The sequence below is a fragment of the Equus przewalskii genome, chromosome 10, assembly GCF_037783145.1.
Source record: "Equus przewalskii isolate Varuska chromosome 10, EquPr2, whole genome shotgun sequence".
Classification (NCBI taxonomy): domain Eukaryota; kingdom Metazoa; phylum Chordata; class Mammalia; order Perissodactyla; family Equidae; genus Equus; species Equus przewalskii.
Window position 1 is genome coordinate 59,141,150 of NC_091840.1, and position 23,578 is coordinate 59,164,727.

At 50.6% G+C, this 23,578-nt stretch overlaps 1 protein-coding gene across 23 annotated transcripts in view; it reads right to left on the bottom strand.

Annotated features, from left to right (window-relative positions):
• The window catches only part of EPN2 (epsin 2), a 79,192-nt gene that overhangs the window by 20,643 nt on the left and 34,971 nt on the right, over positions 1-23,578 (bottom strand). For 11 of the 23 annotated variants that reach the window (XR_011523214.1, XR_011523217.1, XR_011523215.1 and 8 more), the window contains 4 exons: positions 21,485-22,246; positions 3,219-3,331; positions 1,678-1,770; positions 520-694 (listed from right to left, as the gene is read on the bottom strand). Coding sequence is in view for 18 of the 23 variants with exons in the window: in XM_070561163.1 (XP_070417264.1) it covers positions 520-694; positions 1,678-1,770; positions 3,219-3,331; positions 21,485-22,079 (976 nt within the window). In the remaining 5 variants the exon portion in view is untranslated. Of the gene's footprint in view, positions 1-519; positions 695-1,677; positions 1,771-3,218; positions 3,332-19,343; positions 19,515-21,484; positions 22,247-22,483; positions 22,595-23,288; positions 23,373-23,578 lie in introns of those variants that run through there. The other 12 variants (XR_011523213.1, XM_070561156.1, XM_070561162.1 and 9 more) reach the window with 5 other exon arrangements.

Genomic DNA, 23,578 nt, shown 5'->3' on the forward strand with positions numbered 1-23,578 from the left:
TTGGCATCAAACATTAGGACTTTAAAATATTCATTTAGCCTAGTAAACTGATTTACTATTGCTTTAAATAACAAGAAGAATTATAGCAAATGTATCCCCTTTTCATTAGCAGTCCAGTTGAGCACATCATAATTTCCAGCTAATTACAGCAACCTGATTTAGATGTTTCATGCTGTATACCATAGCTTCACAATCTAGGGTCCTGGGTGCAATTCTGAGGCTGAGGGAGTTGACATGTGTCCCAGAAAAGGGACAAGCCATTTCTGATGCACATGGGAAGCAGCGAGGAAGTCAGCTCTCCCTCTACCAAAGCAGAAAATCATTCCAAATGGAAAGGAAGAGAGTGCTGCACCACAGTCCTCAGGAGGAGGGCAGCAGCCTGCTGGACATTATCGTTGGGGTCTGCAGAAGCCTGGACACCCACCGCCATGGACCAGGTGAGCGAGAGCAAGGGCTCTGCCGTTCTCCCTCACCCATCCAGCAGGCAAGCACGGGAGGCGAATGAGGGGGCTTCTTTACCGTATGATGGCCAGGGGTCCGATGTGCTGGCTGGGGCCACTGGCCCGCCCCAGGGGTTGTGCTGTTTAGCTGAAGCTGATGGGCCCCAGGGCTCTGCTTTCGGGGCAGCAGGGCCTGAGCTGGGAAGGGCATCCATTAGATCCAATAGCGTGGTCTGTTGTGGGTGGGAGCCGTGCTTTTGAGACAAAGAGAAGGGGACAGGTTTTACTTTGCTACAGTTACAGCAAATATCCATGCCATTAGCCATAAATATTGCCCGTACCTCCTTACTAGAGTAGAGGCCTTCTGGGAGGGGCCAACAAGGACCTTGAAAATTGAGCTGCCCCCCATCTCCCGTCCCATCCTGCCCACTCTCCTGCATCAGGACTTCCCAAAACAGCCTAGGCTCCAGCCACGTCAGAGCTATTTACTATGTGCCAAACGCCCCACCCACTTTCAAATGGTCCTCAGGGCTTACCAGGATAACACTGGCTTTAGCCTGGGCTATGGCCTCCAGCCAGGAGGCTGTCTTTCCCCATCTTACTCCCCCAGCCATCATCCAGGGACCTCTCTCCTAGGCGCCCTATACCCTTCCCCTCCCATGGCCACCACAGAGCCACAGCCCTGTAGTGTTGAGGGAGGTCTGTCTCCTGACAGGATGATGAGCCTGTCAGGAGCAGAACCACATCCTGGTCACCTTTGGGTCCCAAGCAGGGAGCCTGGCATAGAGTAAGGATGATGATGGCGATGAAGACCAGTACTAGGGAGAGCTTACCCTCTGCCAGGAAATTGTTCCAAAGCACTTGACACTTTGCTTAGGTAACAATCGCCACAACTGCATAAGGTGCCCTCTGTTATTCTGCTCATTTTACGGAGGAGGGAACTGAGGCACTAGTCAGTGGAGGGAATGAGAACCCAGGCAACTGGGCCCCTCGCTTGTGCCCATCTTCTAGGGTGCCCTCGGGAGAGGAGAGGAACAGCAGAGGTAGATGAGTTTTCAGTTAAGTCCCCAACTCACTCTTGCTCATCACAGGCCTGAGGATTATTTGTTGAGTGAAGAGAGAAAACAGCACCTCTAACTCACCATAGGTCACCCGTGAGCTGTGGGTTCCATCTGGGACACTGCAGCCACAGCTACAGGGCAGTCTCACACGCTGACCTTCCCAGTAAAGTGCTTACCTCTTTCTTTTTTGGAACTTTAACTGTGTCTCTTCGGCTTTCTTCTAGGGCCATCTGTAATCTGAGGTCATCACCCCGCCTGAGGCGTTCTTCCTGTAGAGGACAATGTAACTTGAAGTTGGTGGTGACTGTTAACAACATCACTACAGAACAAAGCGGTATGGCCAGGAGCAGGAAATGCAAAATTGTATTATGCATTATTTCAAAGGAGGATTTGAAAACAACTTGTAAAACAGTTACTTTTCTATTCTGAATGTGTAGCCCAGAGCGCTCCTCCCTGAGTTTCTCCTCCCTGAGTTTCGGGGTCCCAGCAGGGAGAGTGGGGCGTAGGCAGCACCAAATTGGAGAAAGGGAATACTTATTCCAAAACGGTTTTTTCCTCAAAATTAAAATGGCTTTATAATTCTTTCTAATTACAGAAGATGTCTCCTTATAAACTACAAAAATCTGACAACTCAGAAAGGAATTATAAAGAAGATGAAAATCAGCTATTGTTCCACCTCTCATTGTTCCAGAAAATGACTGTATATTTATTTCTATGATTTCTAACAAATGATTCATTACATTTAATTTATATTTATTTAAGGCAAAGTCACTATAGGCAAAAGACTAGGTCACCCTAGCTATTATATAATGATTAAATATAAATAAATACAGTCATTATATTTTAATCATTATAAATACAATAAGCCATAGAGATGTTATTAACGAAAATGGGCTCAGACTGTCTGTCCCTGTATTTCTGCACCTTCTTCCTGGGCGGTCGATAACAGAGCCAGGCAAGCACAGGGACAGATATGATGGCTGTGTATTTCCTGCTGCAGACAGAGGGGCCATACTGAAGCTGTCCACTGCTGTGAAGCTTCAGGATATTTCCGGTTACAGCGAAAACATATCATGCTGAGACAAACATCTTTGCACTTCCATCGAACTATCCCTAATATTTGTCTCTAACACCACACGACATCTGGCTCCTTCTTCCCCTTTTTAACCACAGGTCAGCAGAGACAGACCTGATAATTGCGACCAAAGGGCTTACGATTTTGAAAGGTCATTTTAACCATTCCTTTCCCTCCTTCTCTATTTTCAAGTAATGCATGCTGATTAAAGAAAACAGGAACTGAGAAAACAATTAAAACTACACACATGTATGTCATCTGACTATAAGCACTCTTATTTCCTGGGGCATTTCTTTCTAGCCTTCTTTTCCTTCAATGTTCAGATGCTCTTGGTCCATCTTACCAAACTGCCCTCCAAAGGGGCTAAGCCTGATCTGTGCCCACACGCCCTGGGTAAGGAGGCTGTGCACGTGCAGCTCCTGCAAACACACAGCCGACAACCTGGTCCTGTCTGCAGACGTGTTTCTGGGAAGCACTTCTGATTGGTTCGTCCCTTGGCAACAACTTCCCTTGAAACCCTTTCCTAAATGTAACTTTGCAAAGGACCCCTCCCTGACTGGGGGCAGTAGGAGGGAGACAAGCACTTGTGGCAACACGAAGTCCCATCTCAGTCACTTGGAGGCAGGCTCGCCTGGCACCGACCTGCTCAGCCACCTCTCTGCTCATGGCGAGCGCCAGCTGCAGCTGCAGTTCCTCCTCGCCGCTGGTCTGGGGCCTGGCCTGCTCCAGCTCGGAGGACACCCGCGGAGACGTGGCTGTAGGGGGAAGGCAAAGTCACCATATGCAAAGGACAGGCTCATGCTCAGTAGTTACATGGTCAGATCAAACCCCATTCCCATCTCACACTCACAGGTCTGGTAACAGGCCACGGCTTACGAATATTTCAAGGTTAAAATCAAGTAACCTCAAATGTGATTTCACAACTACATAAGCCACATGGCACAGACCAAGAAGATGCCTTTGGGTGCAAGCCCAGGGGTCAGGCCTCCGGGGAATTAGAACCTCAGTCTTCACCACAGAGCTGCACTGCTTCGAAGAGGGGAACAATTTCAAAGATCAGGAGGATAGTTCTTGCAAAGCTGCATCAAAGAACATCATTCAAACAAGCGCAGGGCCCCTGAGGACCGAGAACCCTACTCGAGATGTCCCCAACACTTAAGAATCTCACTTTACATCTTGTAGTGATAAGGATCATGGAAAATGAAGCCCAAACATGTCTGCAGTAACCCTGAAAATTTTTGTTTTTTAAATAAAATTCTACACTGACTTGAAAAAAAAAAACACAAATGCGGATATTTTTTGTTTTAAGTACGTACTACTTTAAACACTTGTCAGCAGCTCCTGGAAAGGCAGTTTTTATTGAAGGGGTGTGATGTGAATTCCAGTTGATCTAACCAACCCCCGGGAGAGAGGCCTCGGCACATTCACGCTGTCAGGCAGGCTGGGCCTCCCAAGTGAAACATGCTGGGCCGACAGTCATCAGGATGTTTTGCGCATTAGGGAGGTCTCGGTGCCTCCAGAAATTAGACATAAAGCTTTGGGAGCTTGTCCCTGATTGTGTGCCCACCTCTGCCCCCACCCCAGGAGAGAGTCCAGAGCTTCTCTGAAACCACCGGCTTGGCTTAGGCGACTGCAAGCTCTATCCTCCCTCTGGGTGTTTGTGCTGCTGCTCCCTCAGTCCGCCCAGCCGCTCCGCAGTTCTCGGAGCTCAGCTTCCCCTTCCGACCTCCAGGACTGCCCTCCCCGCCGCGGCTAGGTCAGCACGCCTCCACATTCTGCAGTTTGGTAGGTCATGCCAGAGTGAGGCTCTGTCGGGGAGGACCCAGGCCTGTCTTCTCATTACATCCATCCCCAAAGTCTGGCAGAGCAGTTAGCAAATACCCATTGGACGGATGCATGAACGGATGGATGGAGAGACAGACAGACAGATGGAGAATTCAATTTCATGGCTGATGAGTAGTCGTTTGAAAATGCTCTAATTGTGTATTAGTTTACTTCCTTCTTTCATTATATCCATTCTAGCAGACCCAGTTATCAGGACTCACTCACCAAATGCTGCTTCTGCCTAAGTCTCCAATCTAAACTCGCCCCTCAGGGTCTGCCTCTTTGGGAGAAAGTAAAAGGGTAGGGATGATTCCTGACCGATGAGGTTTCCAGGTGGCTGGGCTCTGGCTAAAGTGAGTAAAACAGGAGAAGAGGGCTAGGTGCCGTTGGGGTCGGGGAGGTAATCCACAGAAGGACCCGGCGAGGCTGCAGGGGCTGCTCTGGACAAAGGCTGGGGCGATGCAGGGCAGGAGACTGCAAATGGCACTACTCTGTCACACACTGAAAAGAAAACACACAGAGGAGAGCAGAGAGAGTTCATCTGGAACAGCTCTGTGCGGGAAGCACGGTGTGTCTGCCGTGATTTATTGTCAACGAAAAGAACCATCCAAAAAAAAAACGCAAAAAAGCCAGCAACCAATTGCTTCATGTCTATTTGAAGCTACATTAACAGGTCAAAGAGCAAAAAAAATGCTGCCGTTATAAAAAACACAAATATATTTTTCTAAATAAAATCAAGTTGAATTTCAGCCTAGTATATGACTTCCAATTATATTTTCCAAAGTGTTTCTTTAGGAAAAAAGATAGATGGTAACAAAATGTTCTCAAATCCATCTTAATAATTTGATTTCTTAATAATATACCAAAACAAAAGTATATTTTTTGTTGGTTTTGATTCCAAATTTGACCTATGCCAATCACAGTGTTTAAGTTTGGGCTTTCTTGTGCTCTAGAAGCAAAGACGTCACCATCCAGATTGGTGGAAACAAAGGAAGCCAGACAGTTCTGGGGGACAGTTCTGGAGGATGGTTCTGCAGGAATCTCCTCAACTAAATGTGGCTCTCCCATCCAGATCATTAACCACCCAGGCCACCGGTTTCCAGCCTCTTTCCTGATCCAAATTTTCTGAGGTTTGCTTCACAAAACCCTCAGTTTATAACAAATACAATATATCCGACATCCTTCATTTACTACCAAATGGAAATCATGAGTGAATAAAGGAGAAAACCTCATACCCCACCCTACACCCCATAAAGTGCTCTGAAAAATGAGCCCCAACTTGGCACAGAAAGCTGCTACTTGGCTGCACTGTCACAGGGCCTGATTCAGCCAGACCAGGGATCAATGGGACGGGGCTCCGAACAGGGACCTTCTGGAGAGATGAGGCCTCCCTTGTCCTCTAAGCCTTTCAGCACATCTGCAAGGCCAGACGGGCTTCAAATGCAAATGGACATGTTTATGTCTACCATAACCGATGCTGTTAGAATAATGCACAGCCGGCACATACGGAAATAGCTTACCACATCAATGTGGAAATTAAAGACAAAGGGTATTCCCCTAGATGCTGTGGTTTTTATAAAACGGATGTACAGCTCTCAGTTCCGCAGATGGCAGAACTCACAGCCACCAGCCCTGAATATCAGCTGAGCCGCACAGCAGTCTCAGCTGCGAGGGAGGATTCCAGCGGCGATGTTCTTTACTTACTAACAACATTTTGGTCCCACAAAGGACCTCTTGTGCCCGTGCACATGACAGTGAACACAGATGTGGTTGTGAGACAGGCCTGAATGGACCCTTCTGACCACCTGAGCCTGGCCCTGGCCCTGCTCTGAGGATCTGAAGGTCCACAATCACAGGGACCCATGGAAAAAGCAAGTGCCCAAGAGAGTGCCCACTCTCAGGGCAGCCGGCTGCTGGCTTACCAGCCACCCTGTGGAAGGAACAGCAGCAATTCTCAGCATAAGCTAATCACCAAAGGAGCGTCGAGTGCATCATCATCCTTGTCCTACTGCTGCGCTGTCCTTTTGTGTCCGGATCCTACCTGGAAGAGCTCAAAGTCTTCACTTGCGGTGGCCAAAATGATGCTCCTGAGTAGGCCTCATTCTTATCTTTCCTGGTCTGTTACCCTGGCTGAGAAAGCCTGAGGGGAGAGGTTGAACAGGGAGCCTATAAAAGCCCAACGCTTCCCTCAGAATACAGCCTCAGAGGAAGACCAAGCAACACCTCCCAGTGCAGGAGGACAAGGGCCTCCCACATTCACTCCACTCTGCCTGCTCCAGGCACAGCCAGGCCGAGCCTGCGTGCCTGCACCCTGGGCTGCAGGAAGGACCCTGCTTCCCAAACGTACTCCTAAACAAAGGCCAAAAGATTTTCTAACAAAGACGCTTCGGCTGGCCAATCTTGGGTAATTCTGAAAGAAAAAAGCGAAGCAGTCAAGGTAACAGAAAAACAGGAAATCACTTCTTCTCATCTGCTATGTTTTACCATTTTCCTAGAAAGTACTTAAGCAGCGTCTGCAATCACATACATTGATTAAAGGGAACAGACACTGTGGGACACGACTTTACCAGCAAACGGTTGTGCACAATGACCAGCATGACTTCTGGTGAAGCTTCAGGTACATGAGCCTTGCAGAGGGTGAGGCCTTGTCTCCACATGTCCCTGGCTGATGCTGGGCACACAAGGGACATCTGACAACTTGGCAAGAATGCAAGGTCGTCAGGCTCAGGGGCCTGTGAAGACCCTGTCTGGTCTAGCATTGTTGCCACCACTTATAACCCTGTGCCTGTCAGCTGACAAGCAGACCAGGGTTCAAATCCTGTCCCCACCAGTTACTAGCAGTGAGACCACACACAAATGGCCTGACCTCTCTGGGCCTTTGCTTCCACATCTATGAAATGGAGACCAATGGGGCTTGTGGGAGGACTCAGGAGTGTCCAAGACACAGTTGGCTTTCCCTGGAGGATGTGCCTTGCCCAGGTCATTGCTCTCTGCTCCATCCCATAACCACCAGACCACCTGGGGGCTGGAGTTCCATCCAGCACTCCCACTCTCCACCTCGCACAGCAGAAGCCACAAATGTGTATCCTGGGGGACCCTGGCCCTTCCCAGGCCTTCCGGGAGAAGCACTGGGGCTCCAGCGCAGCTGTGCTCCTCCAAGGTAGGGGCTGGGGAGCCAACACCGAGCCCAGGGCCAGCTTCCACCTGCCAGTGACCAGTTCCCCAGTCCAGCTAAGTTCCTTCCTCATTAGTGAACTGCAATCAAGGGCTTACTGGGTCTTCCTCAACATGGCGACATCTTCCTGTGGTTCCACGGGTCATTTCCTGAGTCAGCGATGACTCTCAGCCACTGAGGACACTCCCTCCCACTAGCCTGGCCTGAGCTGAGCTTTCTAAATCCGTTCCCCACGGAAGACCCTCCAGGGCCCTCACATACTACCTCATAGGGAGGAACAGGAAAGACAGCTTTTACTTGAACAGGGCAAATAAGAAAATAAGCTCAGATTACCACAGCTAACATTAAAAGAGAAAAAGATATAAATACATGGCGGGAAAGCCAAAAAGGTACAAGATGGGAAGTGCACCAAAGCACCACCACAGCCAGATCACTTTCAGGCTGTGAGGGGGGATGTGACTTCACAACAGAGGGACAAACCGTAGGCACCTGGTGCTATGGCCAATTCTTGGCCATCACGTGATGTCACTCCACCACCCATGACAGTCCTGGCAGAACCTCGGACTTGATTCCAATCCAGACTCTTTGATTCCCAGTTCACAGACGTACAGGGCGAGGACTGAGCCGAACACTGCGTGAGGCAGTGGATGGACAAACCCCAGCCAAGGGATGCTCTGCAGGGCAACTGGCCCGGCCTCTTAGTACCTTAGGGTCACGAGAAAAAGGGAATGAGCTGCAATAAGACTGAAGGGACAGGACAACCAGACGCAACATGAGGTCCTGGAGTGATCTCAGTGTAGACAGATCAGCTACAAGACACTTTCAGGACAAGTGGCAAAATGTGGCTATGGACTGCGTATTAGATGATATTGGTATTGTTGATTTTATTAGGTGTGATAATGGCTTTGTCACTCACTCTTCAGCAAGAGATGCATACAAAAGTATTTACGGGTGGAATGTGATGATGCCCATGACTTATTTTTAAATACTTCAGCACAGAAGGAAGTGAGAGCCACTCCGCTCATCCTGCCCCCATTCCGCTTCCCAGAGGAAACAGCTGTTGACATTTTGCTGTGATTCCACTCAGGAAAACTTTGAACGCACATTCCGCGTGTTGACATGCATGTGCTTCTCTGACGTTTACCCACAGGAACCACGTCTACTCCTTGCTGTGTGTGCTGCTTTTTCTTGTCTTGGCTTGACCTAGGCTGAATGTCTTGAGCCTAAGAGAGGCAGCCTAGCGTGGAGGGCGAGTCCAAATGCCTGGGCTCACATCTGGTTTCTGCCCCTTCGCAACACGTGACCTTGGCCTAGGCAGGCAATTCTCTGTGCCTCAGTTTTCTCATCTGCAGAATGGAGACAGTGCTTGCCTCCCACAGCTATTGTGAGGATTAAACGAGTTAATATGTGAAAATCACTTAGCCCAGCACCTGGCACACAACACTTGTACGACACTTACTAGCACATCAATGAACCCTCAGACTAGGAGCGGGTGCTGCTCCCCAACTCAGACCAAGGCTGAGGCAGAAAGGTAACTGGACTTGCCCACGGTCACTCAGCCAGTGAGAGATGAAGTCTGGCCCTGAGGGCCTTGCTCTTTATTATCAACCCTTTTCACAGAAGAGGTAACTAGGGCCCAGAGAAGTTAAATGACTCACTTACTGGCAGGAGAAGAACTCAAGGCCAAGTCTTAGAGCCAAACCTCATGCTTGCTCCCAGCGCCCTAAAGGTACTCTGCGACCCCCACCCTTTACAGTCGCGGACACATGCCCAGCACTCCTCTAGGCCTGAGGAAAGTCCCTGCTCTCCAGGAGCTCGTGTTCTAGTAGGAAGAGACAATACATACATAAAGAAGCAAGGAAAGGGGAAGGGCGGTGTCAGGGCAGAGGAGAGCTTACTCTGTGCGTTCAGAGGTCAGGGAAGGCCTTTCTGACACAAGATATTGGAGCAGAGGCCTGGGGCGGGCGGGGGCAGCGAGGAGGCCAGGCAGAGAGCAGATGGGAACTTCGCTCGCAGGGTGGAGGGCTCTGAGGCTGGTGCAGGCAGAGTGCACCCAAAGGGTCAGGATGGAAGACAGTGGCGGTTCCAGGGGCCCTTGGCGGGGCTTTGAGAGGGCCTAACCAGAGCAATGATGCAATCTGACAGGTCCAGGGAGCAATGGTGGGAGCTTGCGCCAGAAAGTAGCTTTGGAAGGAGGTAAGAAGCGGCCGGATTCTGACTATGTTTAATTGAAATTCTATTATACCTGGAAACATTCCTGGACCATCTGGCCCAAGGCCACAAGCAACGCTCTGTGGCTCTGCCTGGCCTGGCTCACACTGGCCCTCAGCAGCACCTCACCGTGCCACTGTGAGCAGGGCGCAGCCTCTGATGCTTCTTCAAGGCGGGGACTCACACTCCGAGTGCCTTCTTCTGACTGGGTGTTGTGGGCAGAACTGGGTCCCCCAAAACGATATGTTGAAGTCCTGACTCCCAGTACCTCCGAGTGTGACCTTCTTTGGAAATAGGTTGTTGGAGATGTAATTCGTTACCTCATACTGAAGCAGGGTGGGCCCTAAATCCAATATGACTGGCGTCCTCACAAGAGAACAGGCACAGGGACAGACACACAAGAGGAGAACACACGTGGCGATGGGGCAGGGACTGCAGCGCTGCAGCTGCTAGCCAAGCAACACCAGGACTGCAGCCACCAGCCGGAGCCAGCAAAAGGTGAGGAGTCGCCCCAGCAGGTTTCAGAGGGAGCACGGCCCAGCCGACACCTTGGTTTTGGACATCTGGCCTCCAGAAGAGTGACACAATCCATTTCTGTTGTTTTAAGCCACCGGGTTTGTGGCACTTTGTTGCAGCAGCCCTATCAGCTGCGAGATCAAAGCCTTTCCCAGAGCACATCTCAGGGCCTTCCCAGCACCTCCCGACACACACCAAAGCAGGCATCCTCCTCACGAAGGGGAAGGAACCGCACCCACCCCTGGCTGTCGGGCTACTGCTCACCTGGCCTGGCCCTGCTCACGAGCCCATCCTCCCCCTGGGCACCTGCCGTGCCAGCCTCCACTCAGTTCCTAGAATCCTCAGGCTCCTTCCTGCCTTCGGACTGTGCACTCTCCTTCTGTTCCTCAAATGGAAAAAGAAACATGTCCTCACCCCTCAGTGTCAGTTCCAGTGCCACCTTCTGTAGCACATCTTCCCCAACCGTGCCATCGGGACGTTCCACAGGGCAGAGGTTCTCATTGGCCTCATTCATCACACACTCCTCCCCCCCCCCATCCCCCAGGCATCACCCAGGCACCTGTTAGCAGGCCAGGCACTCTGCAAGCACTCAGGCAGCGTTAACAAAGAGGGCCCCTCGAGGCCCTCACCTGCACCCCTCATGATCAGTACTTATGCACTCTGCACTGTTGACCTATCCAGTCAGGCCATCTCCCCAACCTGGCGGCAATCTCTACACAGGTAGGGGCCATAGTGGCTTTGTTCCAGGCACAGAGCAGGAGTTCAAACACCTGTGGGTTCATTTTCAAGTTTAGTTTCCAGTGAAAACAATGGTTGTGACTTCCAAGGGTTCACCTCACACATTCGTCACCACTACCCTGAGATATTAGTGCTGCCACCTCAGTTTACAGACCAGAAGCTGAAACCCAGGGAAGGAGGCAGAGCGAGGGCAGCGGCCATGTTCCTACTTGGAACAAGGGTGGAGCCTGAAATGGGGGCAGGCGGGTGGAGCAGAGACAAAAGGCAGTCCTTTTATTTGTCTGCGTGATTCAAAGCCCATCCTCTGTCTGAAATAAAGGAGCAAGTCTGTGCTGTTCTCTTTGGGCTACAGCTTAAACCCTCTCCCTCACAAGATCACCAGCATGGGAGGCGGCGAAGGGAGGGCTTGTCCAAAACATTAAGCAATTTTTTCTCATTGCTGTTTTCCCAGGGGTCCCCATGGTTCCTGCTGCTTTGTCCACGGTGGAAGTCACGCTCTGGATGGAGCAACACGGTGAGGGCACCATTGGAGCTGGGAGCCATCCACAGCTCTCGAGGCCAGAGTGTGGGAGAGAGGACGGGGCTCTGCCCACCTGCACCCAAACTTGTGAGCAGGCACAGGGAAAGACACGAACCTCAACAAAGACCGAATTTACCTCTTTTTTAATTCAATCAGAAATTTAGGGGACGGCCCTGTGACCAAGCGGTTTAGGTCACACACTCTGCTTCGGCGGCCCATGGTTTCGCTGGCTCGGATCCTGGGCGCGGACATGGCACCACTCATCAAGCCACGCTGAGGCGGCGTCCCACATGCCACAACTAGAAGGACCCACAACTAAAAATATACAACTATGTACCAGGGGGATTTGGGAGAAAAAGGAAAAATAAAATCTTTAAAAAATAACAATAAATAAACAAATTTAAAGAAGTTAAACACCTACAGCAGTTTCTTAGAGCAATGTTTATAAACAGGAAACTCACTTTTAAAATGAGTGTTCTGATAGTAATTTCCAACTACTAAATTAGTAACGATCTTAAAAATTACAGTACCCATTTTGGGCTTAGGGGCTATCAACTGAGCAGTGGTCATTCATGGCTGGGGCACCTGCAAATGGGCACAACCTGTTTGGAAAGCATTTGCAATGTTTCAAGAGACAGAAGATGCTGATACACTTTTCCCACTAATCTCACTTCTGAGAACTCTACATTGAAGACATAACCTAAAAAATCCGTAGAAAAGCAAACTTTCCACACAAAGACATTTACCACAACATTATCTACACTGGTGAAAACCACTCTGATCATAACGATGATAATGAATGATCCACTTACGGAACATTTCCTCGGAAAGAGTGTGCGCAGTGCATGTATTCGCGTATGTAATTTACTCAATAACCCAGGAAAGAGTACTATCCTTAGCGCCATTTTACAGATTAAAAGATTAAACCATTTGTCCCCCTCCCCAAAGCCTCAGTACATGGATGTGTATTCTAGTTGTAGGTCCTTCTAGTTCTTCTGTGTGAGCCGCCACCACAGCATGGCAACCAACAGACAGGTGGTGTGGTTCCACGACTGGGAAGTAAACCCAGGCCGTCAAAGTGGTGAGTACTGAACTTTAACTGCTAAGCCATCAGGACTAGGTCAAAAGACTTAAACTTGCAGAAGTTAGTAACCTACCCAAGAGTTAACCTTTAAAATGAAGTGTACTGTGTAGCAACATGAAAAATGCACACAGAAAGTGAGGTGAAAAAATCAGACTGCATAATTCTATTATTTCTCCTGGGGATCCGGTGGTAAGGAGTCAGCTGAAGGGCAGCCACTATACAGGGTCTGCCGTGGCCTCTGCTCACCCTATCCCACTATGTGCAGAGTAAGAACAGCTCAATGGTCACAGAAGCTCTGAACCCCCTGCCCGGCCCCCTGCCAGGCACTACACTTGGCACACTGTTGACACGTCTGCCTCTGCTGAACTGGAAGCCCACTGAGAGCAAGGCCTCAGCTGCCAACCGTGAGCCCCTTACTGCTCAGTGCTGGCCCTGCCACACACAGGCTTACAAAATGAACAAATGAACACACTAACCATTTGAGAAATGTGCTTTGGAAATGTCATGTGGTTATAAATGACACTTGTATAATGTTGTTCTATTATCTACATAATATAAAACATCAGATTCGTTCTGCTTTCATGGAACACTATTCAGACCTGTGATCCACATCCGTCAGTACAGCTGCCTTTGGGGGATGTGGGTCTTGATCTGGCCTTCAATTCCTCTCCAGATTAAGAACCTGTTTGCTTCACCCACAGACAGACGGCCATAACAACACCGCTCAACTGCAGGCTCCAAACCGCCCATGCTCAGTCCAGGCAGCCAGGACCCTAGCACTGCAGATGGCTGTGCTGCTCAGTATGGACACGAGGAGCGACTGACTGTCCCACATCAGGCGAGGATAAGTCAGGAACTGCACCCAGCGGAACACTGAGCGCAGCTGTTAAAATGTTCACAGGATTGGGGAAGAATGGAGAAAATGCTTCTGTTACAATGTTATGAGACAAAACCCAGGGATGCAAAGTTGCATTTACAATAAACTGCAACCCTGGAAGACAAAATGCTTAGGAAAAAAGTCCAGAAGGAAGTAATACCAAGATGTGAACAACAGTTGTCTTTGTGTAATAAGATTACAGGATACTCCTGTCTTCTTCTTGTATTTTCTACCCTATCAAGAATGGACACGCACTACTTTTATAATGAAAAAACTAGTAGAGTTTCTTATTTCACATCCATGCCAAACTTACCAGTTAGAACTGCAGAAGGAGGCCACCGAGTGAACTCATCTGAAGGGTGCCAGCTACTCTGCTAACAGCCGGACTAAGCTTTCCATTAGCAGTCAGCAGGAGGAGACTAACCGAATAGGCAACATCGATTTCAAGCTGCTGAAGGGTGGAGGATGGCCAGCTGACTCTGACTTTCTGAAAGGGCACTGCTACCGGTCAACAAGCGAAGGGACAGGGAGGAGGAAGCCTTCAACAGAACAAAACCTGACACTGAGTCGGCCACTGGAGCAGCAGTGCTCAGCCCCGGGTGAACCTAAGCACTCCTCCTTCTGCACCTGGCCTCCCTGGGCTTCATCTGGATCCTGGACTCTTGTCCAGAAACGAAAGAGAAAGTGTCCTCTTTGGTGTTGGTGGCTGAGAAGTTCAAAGCCATCTTTGGCTCCATCTCCAGCAGTTGTATATGACCCTGGTCTTATCTTATTTTCTTATCCTTATTTTCCTTTTGCCCCAATTTCTTCTGGTATCTATTTAATCCTCTGGTATTGCATGTGTTTTGTAAGCCAATACCAATCCTTTCTAGAGTGAAGCAGGGCAAATAGATGAAATGGTCATAATCTCTAGTATAATCACTTGGTCAGTCACTGTCTATGATATGTGAGCAGGAGCAGCCCTTGTCTAAGGAGCTCTCAGCCCCAAGGAAAGGCTGGCCTGATGGGAGCACTGACATTCCCCTGGAAGCATACGTTAGCCACACCACAGAGGCCACTTTGCACCAGCCAGAGTGCTGAAGGTGTCACTGAGACGGTGTCCATCAGGACAGCCCAAGATCTGGCTGCAGGCAGTGGCACCCACCCCATGCACCTGCCCCATACAAAACCCACTGCTGCCCACTTCATTTCTGGGACGTTAGGTTGGTTCTGATTCACCCAAGGGAATTAGAGGGCAATGAGGATTTCTATTCTCTTTCTTCCTTCTTTTTTCTTTCTTTTTTTTCCCTAAGAACGAGAATGCTGGCAGTTGACCTCCCACCCAGAAACCCAAGGCAACAAGCAACATGGGACACATTCACGCCACAGCAAGGCAAGGCAAGTGCAGCTCTGGCTTGAGAGACCACTTCAGGGAGTGCAGCCAAGGGAGCTGAGAATGAGAGCTGGGCATTCCTTCTCTCACCAGCCCTCCCTCGGTGGAGACCAACCCAGGGCCCAGAGATGCGGAGAGTGGGAGGTCTCGTCCCTGACTTCAGAGCTTCCAGGTCAAAGGACAGCGGCAATCTTTATGTTCCAGGTCTCCACCTTGACTCATGGGGATGATTCTCCCAACCTCCTGTGGCCCCTCTGATGGGGGTTCCCACTACCCCAAGAACTTCTGCACTTTCTCCATGGCCTACTGGATGTTGTGACCAGACCTACAGAACGTGGGAGGGTGAACAGGGCCCTGGGTGGGGGTAACAGGAAGGCCGTTCACACCCATTCCATCCAAGCCAGCTGCACTGTCTGTGTGGTCTCAGGCAAACCCCAACCCCTCAACCCGAGAGGCCTCCTCAGGGCCCCACAGCTTCGCCCGCACACTGCAGTCCTAAGCACCAGGATCACGTAAGGTAGCCAACGCAGGCACGCCAAAGACTCAGCCTCGGGTGGGGAGGGCAGCTGGTGCACCAGGGGTCACAAAAGGGTAAAGTACACAGAAGCGCCAGGTGAGGCCAAAGAGCTGAAGTCATCTCCTGCCCAGAATTCTCTCCCAAGTCCTGGACTTCTCAGACCTTCTCCACACCTCCACCTGCACGTCTAGTAGACACTTCGACATGTCCAGAATGGAACCCCACCTCTGCTCAAACCTGCTCCACTCATAGCCACCCCCATGTCAGGTGACAGCAGCTCCACCTCCCAGGTGCTCAGGTGGCCGTCATCAAAGCTGTCCTCAACTCCCCTTTCACCTCCATCCAGCCCTCCAACAAGTCCTGCTGGCTCTCCTTTAGAATGTACCCAGACCTCCACAGTTCCATCAGGTCCAGGCTCGATCATCTCCCACCTGGATAAAGACAGTGCTCTCCTGACTAGTCTCCCCAGGCCTGTCTTGCCCCATACATAGCCAGAGGGTCCTCTTAGGCCTTCTCATCCCTAAATCAGATCAAGCTCTTCCTCAGTTCCAAACCCTCCCCTGCCTCCCCAGCTCACGGAGTAAAAGCCAAAGGGCTTCCAATGACCCAGAAGGCCCTACACCAGTCTCCTTAGGGTGTGATCCACGACAGACAAGTATAGGGAGAGAGAGCATTTGGAAACTTTTCTAGCCATCTGACATTGCTACAACATCCAAACACTGATACAAAAGTATCAGCCTGAGATGGATTAGGAACTGAGAGAAATGCTTCCTGCCAGAAGCAATCTGAGAAGCATGTCCTACACCTTCTCCACGCCTGCCCTCAGCCACACTCCCACCCTCACCTCATGCGCCACTCACCCTCACTCAGCTCTGGCCACACCGGCTGCCTTCCTGTTCCGCAAACATTCTGAGCACATTCGCACCTCAGGACCTTTGCACAGCTGCTCCTGCCCTCTGCCTGGAATGCTCTTCCAGACCTTCACACAGCTCCCTCCTCCTCCTCCTTCAATCCTTGCTCCGACATCACCTTCTCAACAAGGCTTGTTCTGACACCCTCCTTAGCCCTGCAGACCACCCTCCTGCTCCTCATACTCAGCTGGGTTGTCCTGGTTTTGTTTGCTGTCTGCTAGAGCACTCATTACATTACATGCTGTATAATGTCCCACATCTATTATCTCTCTTCCCATTAGTAGTGGCAGGGGGCTCTGCTTTGTGCTTAGCACAGTGCTGGCACACAACGGGAACTCAACACACACTTGTAGAGTGAACAAGGGAATGTGGGAGCCAGAGCGGAGCTAGGGCAGGCTTCACAGAGCGAACCCAAAAGCAGTGCCCCGAGGCAGACTTCACAGCCCTGAGCTGGCAGAGAACCAAGGACCAGCAGGGAAGGGAGCTGTCCGCCATGTCAAAGGCTCTGGGGTGAACAGTGCAGGGACTGCTGGGAGCCAGAGGAGCTTTCTGAGCCCCGGGCTCAGGGTATCATTCATAAAGATGGAGGGTAGATAAGAATGGGAGAGCCTAATAGCCAGGAAGCCAATCAGAAAGCTGGCACTGAATTGAGGCCATGCAAGTAGAGATGAAGGACAGAATCTGAGAGGCTTCCAAGGTCAGATCCACAGATGTATGTGGAAGTGAGAGGGACGGAGGAGGCACAGGGAGGATCAAATGCGTACGCTACGTCAAAGAAGCTCTTCTCAAACCTCATGCACACTGCGGGCCATAACCTCCCGGCCAGGCCTGCTCCCCCATAAAGGGGCCAGGGCCTTCTCAGCCATCTGCCTCCACTCGCCCCCTACCCTGAGTCTGCACCTGTGCCCACCACGCCTCCCCTGCAGGTTCTGGGGTCCTAAGTGTGCCCCTCACAAATGTCTCCCCTGAACCATAGCCTGAATTTCACGAGACCATTTTCTGAATGGCTGGTGTCAGTCTGACTGACTTCTCCTCTGCTGGATTCCAAGCTGGTATCTTCAAAGCAAATCTGCAGATGTGCACTTTTTTTTTTTTTGAGGAAGATTAGCCCTGAGCCAATATCCACTGCCAATCCTCCTCTTTTTTGCTGAGGAAGACTGGCCCTGAACTAACATCCATGCCCATCTTCCTCTACTTTATATGTGGGACGCCTGCCCCAGCACAGCTTGATAAGTGGTGGGTAGGTCCACACCTGGGATCCAAACCGGCAAACCCTGGGCCACCAAAGTGGAGCGTGCAAACTTAACCACTGCGCAACCGGGCCAGCCCCAGATGTGCACATATTAAGAACCTACCTTACACTTAATACTTTGTTAGGTGCTAAGAAAAAAACAGAAAGGAGTCATGGGACAGGTCCTGCCCCCAGACAGCTCCCCATGATGGGGAGGGTGTGAGATATGGAGAAGAATGCACACACGAAAAGGTTACAGGATGAAACATGACACCGTGTGACACCTGTTTGTCCAAAACTCACTTGGGCCAGGAGAAATTCTCCCAAAAAACCCAAAACTCATTTTTATCCTTAATTTCTACCAGAGCTGAAGGAGAAAAGAAATCCACATGGGGTCTATATCTTGAGCAACTTGTCAGATGTGTGTGTGCAGGGGAGGCAGCCAAGCAGAGGGAACTGAATGGGCAAGATAGACCAAGACCGACCTGCTTAGGCAGGGCACCTGGTCCTGGCCACAGTGGGAGCAGCAGGCAGCACTGCTGAGGCGGCTCAGCCTGATTTTAACATACAAATGTCTCAGGAAAGCCTGCCTGCCACCAGGAAAGCTAGAGGGCCAGGTGAACACAGTTAATCACCCAGACTCAAAACAGACCTTACCAGTTACTGGATAGGTAGAACATGGGAAAAACACAAAGGGAGCTCCTGGAATTCTGGGGATCCCTGGGAACCTGCGGGAAGAGGCCCGGAAGATCTGGTGGGAGAAACGGGCACGTAACTCAAACGCCTCCGGGTGATCCTTCAAACACACTCTGACCTTTTGCATTCTCTGAGGTGCAAAGCTGGCCCTCCTTACAAAATCCTGTATAAACCGTTAAAGGAGGATGAAGGAAAATCTCCCAGAGCTAAACAGAGTGATCACACAAATCCCCAAGTCAGACAAGCTGTAATATTAATGAGGCATGAATGAACAGTAACCGTTTCCAGGGCTGGATAAAGGCTGGCCACCTTATCGGGAAGTCGCAAAAAGGCTCTCCGCTGGTGCCCCTTCTAGTAAGAGCAGAAGAGAGCAGGCGGCTTTCTGCTCTGTGGCGGGGCCCCACTTGGGACTGAAGGTAGATTAGACTGAGAGCATTTTCTCACAGACAACAGTGAAAAATCTGTTTTCAGTTTAATCTGCAACAGTTGTAGACTGACCAGGATACATTATTAATTAGCCAAAAGAGAAGCCCCATTTTTAGTTACCCATTCAATTAGGTATCTTCAAACACTGTGACCTAGAATTGACAGTACAGCTAACTCTCTGTTTACCACGGTGATGGGGATTTCAGGAAGGACGGCAGTTAATTGAGAAGCAAAAACAAGCCCATCCTGTCCTCAGCGAGGTATTGTCACTGCATCAAGGACGGTGGCCTCCAGCAACTGTCCCCTGAGGCCCTCAGGGCTGCCCACGCTTCTGGCTCAGTCCTCCGCCACGCCTGGGTCTGGCAGACAGTGGAGCCCCTTCGATTTTCAGGGCAGGGGGACAATCACCCCACGCCTCCCCCAAACAGCAGCTCCCCTATTAGCCCTTCAGCAGAACTTCTGGCAGTGACGCGTGATGGCGTGAGGGGAGCATGGCTAGGCCATGAGCTCCTAGGGAGGGAGGAAGACAGGGGCTCTGGGGCCACTGGAGGTTGGACCATGAGGCCCAGAAGGAGACAGGGAGAGAGTTGGCTGTACTGACACAACAAGCACACCCCCAGCAAGCAGCCCAGCATTTCTAGGAAGGAGAAAAGCAAACCGCCGTCCCACCTCGGGCTGCGCGGTCACAAGTGAGGCAGGGCTGGGACCAGTCGCCATTTGGGCGGGAGGCCAGCCCCAGGTGCGGCAGGAAGGGGTGGCGCTGGCTCAGTGGCTGCAGCTCCTCACTCTGACCCAGCGGGGCTGCTGTGCGGTGCTGGGGGCACAGTGAGGCCTCGGGTGCTGTCGGGCAGGGACACACACACATACACACAGAGAAAGACATGCCATTAGAGGGAGAGGGAGCGGCAGAGGTGCGGGTGAGGCCAACGCCCCATAGGCTCAGAGATGGTGAATAGCCAGCTGACCACATTCTAACCTGAACATGCAGCTGAAGCTCAACGTCTGAGGGAACCAGAAGCTGTTAGAGCTGGGAGCATGGCAGCATCGATCAGGCCAGTGGAAGGCTGGCAGGACGTGTGACTGGGTGCCCGACCCAGACCCCCAAGCTCCTGCACCTTCACCGCCTCTCCCAGCACCGGAACGTCCCACAGACTACTGATGAGATGGACCCTATTTCAGCTCCTCGCTTTCTATCCTCTGGCCTCTTGAGAAGAATGACTGCAAAACACATGTCGAGAGAAGAACAGCTCCCATGGCCATATAGTACAGCCACAGTCACTTCCCAAAGGGGAAGTCAAGGTGGCTTGAGACCAACTCAATTCAGAGGGCCTTTCTGGAGGATGGAAAGAGGCTCCTTGACAGAAAAACAACAACTTCATTTCTTAAAGGGCAACCTTCATTTTCTGATGAAACCTAGCCCATAGGGAGACCTCTGGAGACACGGGCTCCATTTGTTCCGAGTGGTTTCATTAAGGTCACAACCTTTGCTTAAGTGGAACAGTTCTAACTAAGTGGGGAAAACAACAATAACTAGAAATAGGACAATAAAACACTAATCTCTCCAAGCTTGATAATAATTTAGAATTCCCGGGGGGGGGGAGTCTGACTTTACTATGCAAATCTCCTATTTGACACATTTCTCAAAATGCTGCAGTACAAATACTGCTGGTGGCAGCACAAAGTCAAATTGAAACCTGCAAAAGCAGGAAACCTGAGTAAGTGGTCTGGTAACAGAAGCACTGACTAATAAGCAAGGGTTGACAGGGGTTTGCCAAACTACAAACAATGTCCTTTAAAAAAAGAAAGAAAAAAGTTTTCTGTTATGCTGACATAGTGTTACTGATTCCAAAAAGAAAGGGTATGGGGACTTGAACTTCTGTTTTTATTACAGCCAGAAAATACAATTTCTGCATCACCCACCCCACCCAACCCCTGCAGGCCACCAGGGCTACCTATCTCAACAGCATACTGTGAAAGTAGAGGGGTGCCATTCCTGGGACCACTTTCAGTGAATGGCCAGGATGCCAACACAGCTCACAGAGACCAGATTCCATCATGCCCTGAACTCCACTTCTGTTCCCTGAAATCTCTTCTAAACGTTGGGAAAAGACCCAGAGTAATCCGAGATGCAAAACGAGAAAACAGAGCAGCACACCTAGCATAGACCCACCCATGCCACCAAATAACCAAGAACTTTCATCCGCATGTTGGGAAAGGAGGCCTTGCCCACACTGACACCTGCAGAGGTTTTTGCCTTCTCCTTCTTCACGTGCGACAGAGACATACCATCTTACCCTCCTTGATGCTGAGAAAATACACTGAGCCAGTCAGGAGACCTGCAGCCCAGTCATTAGAAAACCACTTAATGTGAGATGAAAGAAACAAGACTATCCAGAAAGAGCATTCGTTTCCTCCTAACTACCAAATACAGTCAACTCCCCACTGTTTGTGCAGCAGGCCAATCCCTTGGCTCCAGCCCTTCCATGAGGAGGAGGCAGACAAGATCTGCCCCTAGGCCTGCCTTTTCCCCAGGGGCCAGCCCTGCCCAGGTGTACAGAACCAGATCACACAGTAGCGAGAGACTCTCGAGACCCTCAAACCAGAGCAGCCGAGGGGCTGAAAGCCCCTTAGTAACTGTAACTCGATGTAGCCCAAGGGCATTGTTGTCTGGGCTGCCAAAAGCTGAGAACAGAGGATAGATGTAAGATCTCACTCAGCCCAAGGGCACCCACGCTACCCGTGGCCAAGCGCTGTTGCATCTGTACCCAGCGCACTCTGGCAAGGGGCAGGGGAGCGCTTCCACTACTCACAGCCATGGTAGGAGGCCGGCGAGCCCCCAGCCTTGCCATACTCCTGCTCCGAGTAGCTGGTGGAGAGGTTGGGCTGGCTGGAGCCACGGCCGAAAGTGATCTGGTTGCTGCCCATGCCGGTGGCGACCTGGGCCATGCGCTCTTTGGTTTTGAGAGCCTGGGCCCTCTCAGCCTTCAGACGCTCCTCATCCTTGAGGAGGGCCACCAGCTGCTTTGACTTCTCACGCACGTTGATGCCCTGGTCCTTGCCATCACGGTCGATATACTGGAAGTCCTTCAGGGTCTGGATGGCGAAGATGTTCTCGCGGCACTGCTGGGCCACGCGCTCGGAGCCGGTCTTGATGAGGTAGTCCAGCAGCGTCAGCGCCTTGTACACATGCCGCCAGTTCTTGCCATGGTCATTGAGCCGCTTCCACACCATGCTCATGATCTCTGAGAAGGCCACCACATTGTAGGTCAGGTCAGCGATCTCAGTCATCAGAGAGCTGGAAGGGCCCCACGGGTCATTGGAAGTGGCTTCTCGGACTTTTATTTCAGCTTCTGAGTAATTGTTCACAATGTTTTTCATCTGGCGTCTGATAGACGAGGTCGTCATCTTTAATTTTCTTTGTTACAAATGTACAGCCCTTCAAAGAGAGAAAATTTCCTGTCCTGGGCAAGATCACACCATGCAAAGTTCAGTCTCTAACACATCTGGAGCAAGATCCCTGACAGTCATTTCCTCCGTGGGAGCCTCAGGTCCAGGAAGCCGGAAGCCATGACCTAGAGAAAGAAAGAGAAGCACTCACTGCGCCATCAGCTCCTCCAAGACAGAAGGAGGCTCTGGCTTAGACATTTTGTGAACAGAGGCATTGAGGTCTGTCAAGGGGCAGTGAGTAAACACACTCCAGCCTCCCTAGGATGAGAGAGAGTCCAACTTTCTTTCAAGACTAAGATAAGCTCAATATTACAAGTTAATAATGAATAAAATTTTAAAAGTAAATAAAATGTAAACTCAACTTTAAGCCATTGGAAGAGAAGTAAACAGTATGACTATTGTTCTGTTTTCAAAACACTTCCTCTGGAATGGCTCTTCTATGGATTGTATTTTCACTGCGTGGCAAAAGCCAGCTACAAAAGAATCATAAAGTTTGGAAAGGTCAGTCCTAACAGATTTTACATTACCTCTGGGAGCAAGAAAGCCTCTCATTTCAGTATATCGTAACCCAAAAATGCCTATCTACACCTTTAAAATTGCTTCACCTTGGGCTTTGGTCCACCATGATTCTAAGATTCTAGCTGCCCAGGGAATTCTCTGTGAGCACTGCTTTTCTCCCGACTTTTTGTAAAAGTTTCCAACTATTCTTCTAGAGCACGGGTAAGGCCCTCCACTGGGCTTTCAAAAGTCTCCAGCACCTGGCCTGAGCTGTATCACACACCCTTAGAAATAATCTGGTTCTGGCCCAATCCCCTCATTTCACAGAGGAGAAAACTGAGGCTCAGGGTTACACATTAGCTGGTCCACTCAGCCCTACAAGCACGAACACTTCTACCCGTCTCTCCAGAGCAGAAACACTGTCCGAGCTCAAGTGAAGTCCACGTCTCCAAGAGTGGGCTCTGCTCCACGAGTTTGGGGACCCCCATATGGCTTGCTTACCAATGAGCACCCAGCACCTAGCGCTGTGCCTGACACAGATATAAATGTTACTGAATAGATTTATGAAACAGATTAAAAACTGTGTCCCTGTCCTGAGGAAGGCCACAGTCTGGCAGGGGACAGAGGTGAGCACAGGGGATCTAAGGATGCAAAGCTAGAACAACCAACCTAGCTGGCTGTTGGGATTGCAAACACAGGCACAAAAAGGACTTTCTGCCAGAAATAACCCTCAGTATGGTCTTCAAAGCTGAGGAGACCTGAGCAGGTGGAAGGGAAGTGGTGACACAGGTTATTCCTCAAGGTGAGAAAACAGGCCCAGAAGACGCCAGGGACTGCCGAAGATAGAGCAGCACAGCTGGGGTCTGGCCACACTACCCACTGTCCTACCATCCCCCACCCACATCCCCAGCTATTGCCTGCTGGGCTCGTCTGGCCTGTGAAGCAGCTGTGGCAGCCTC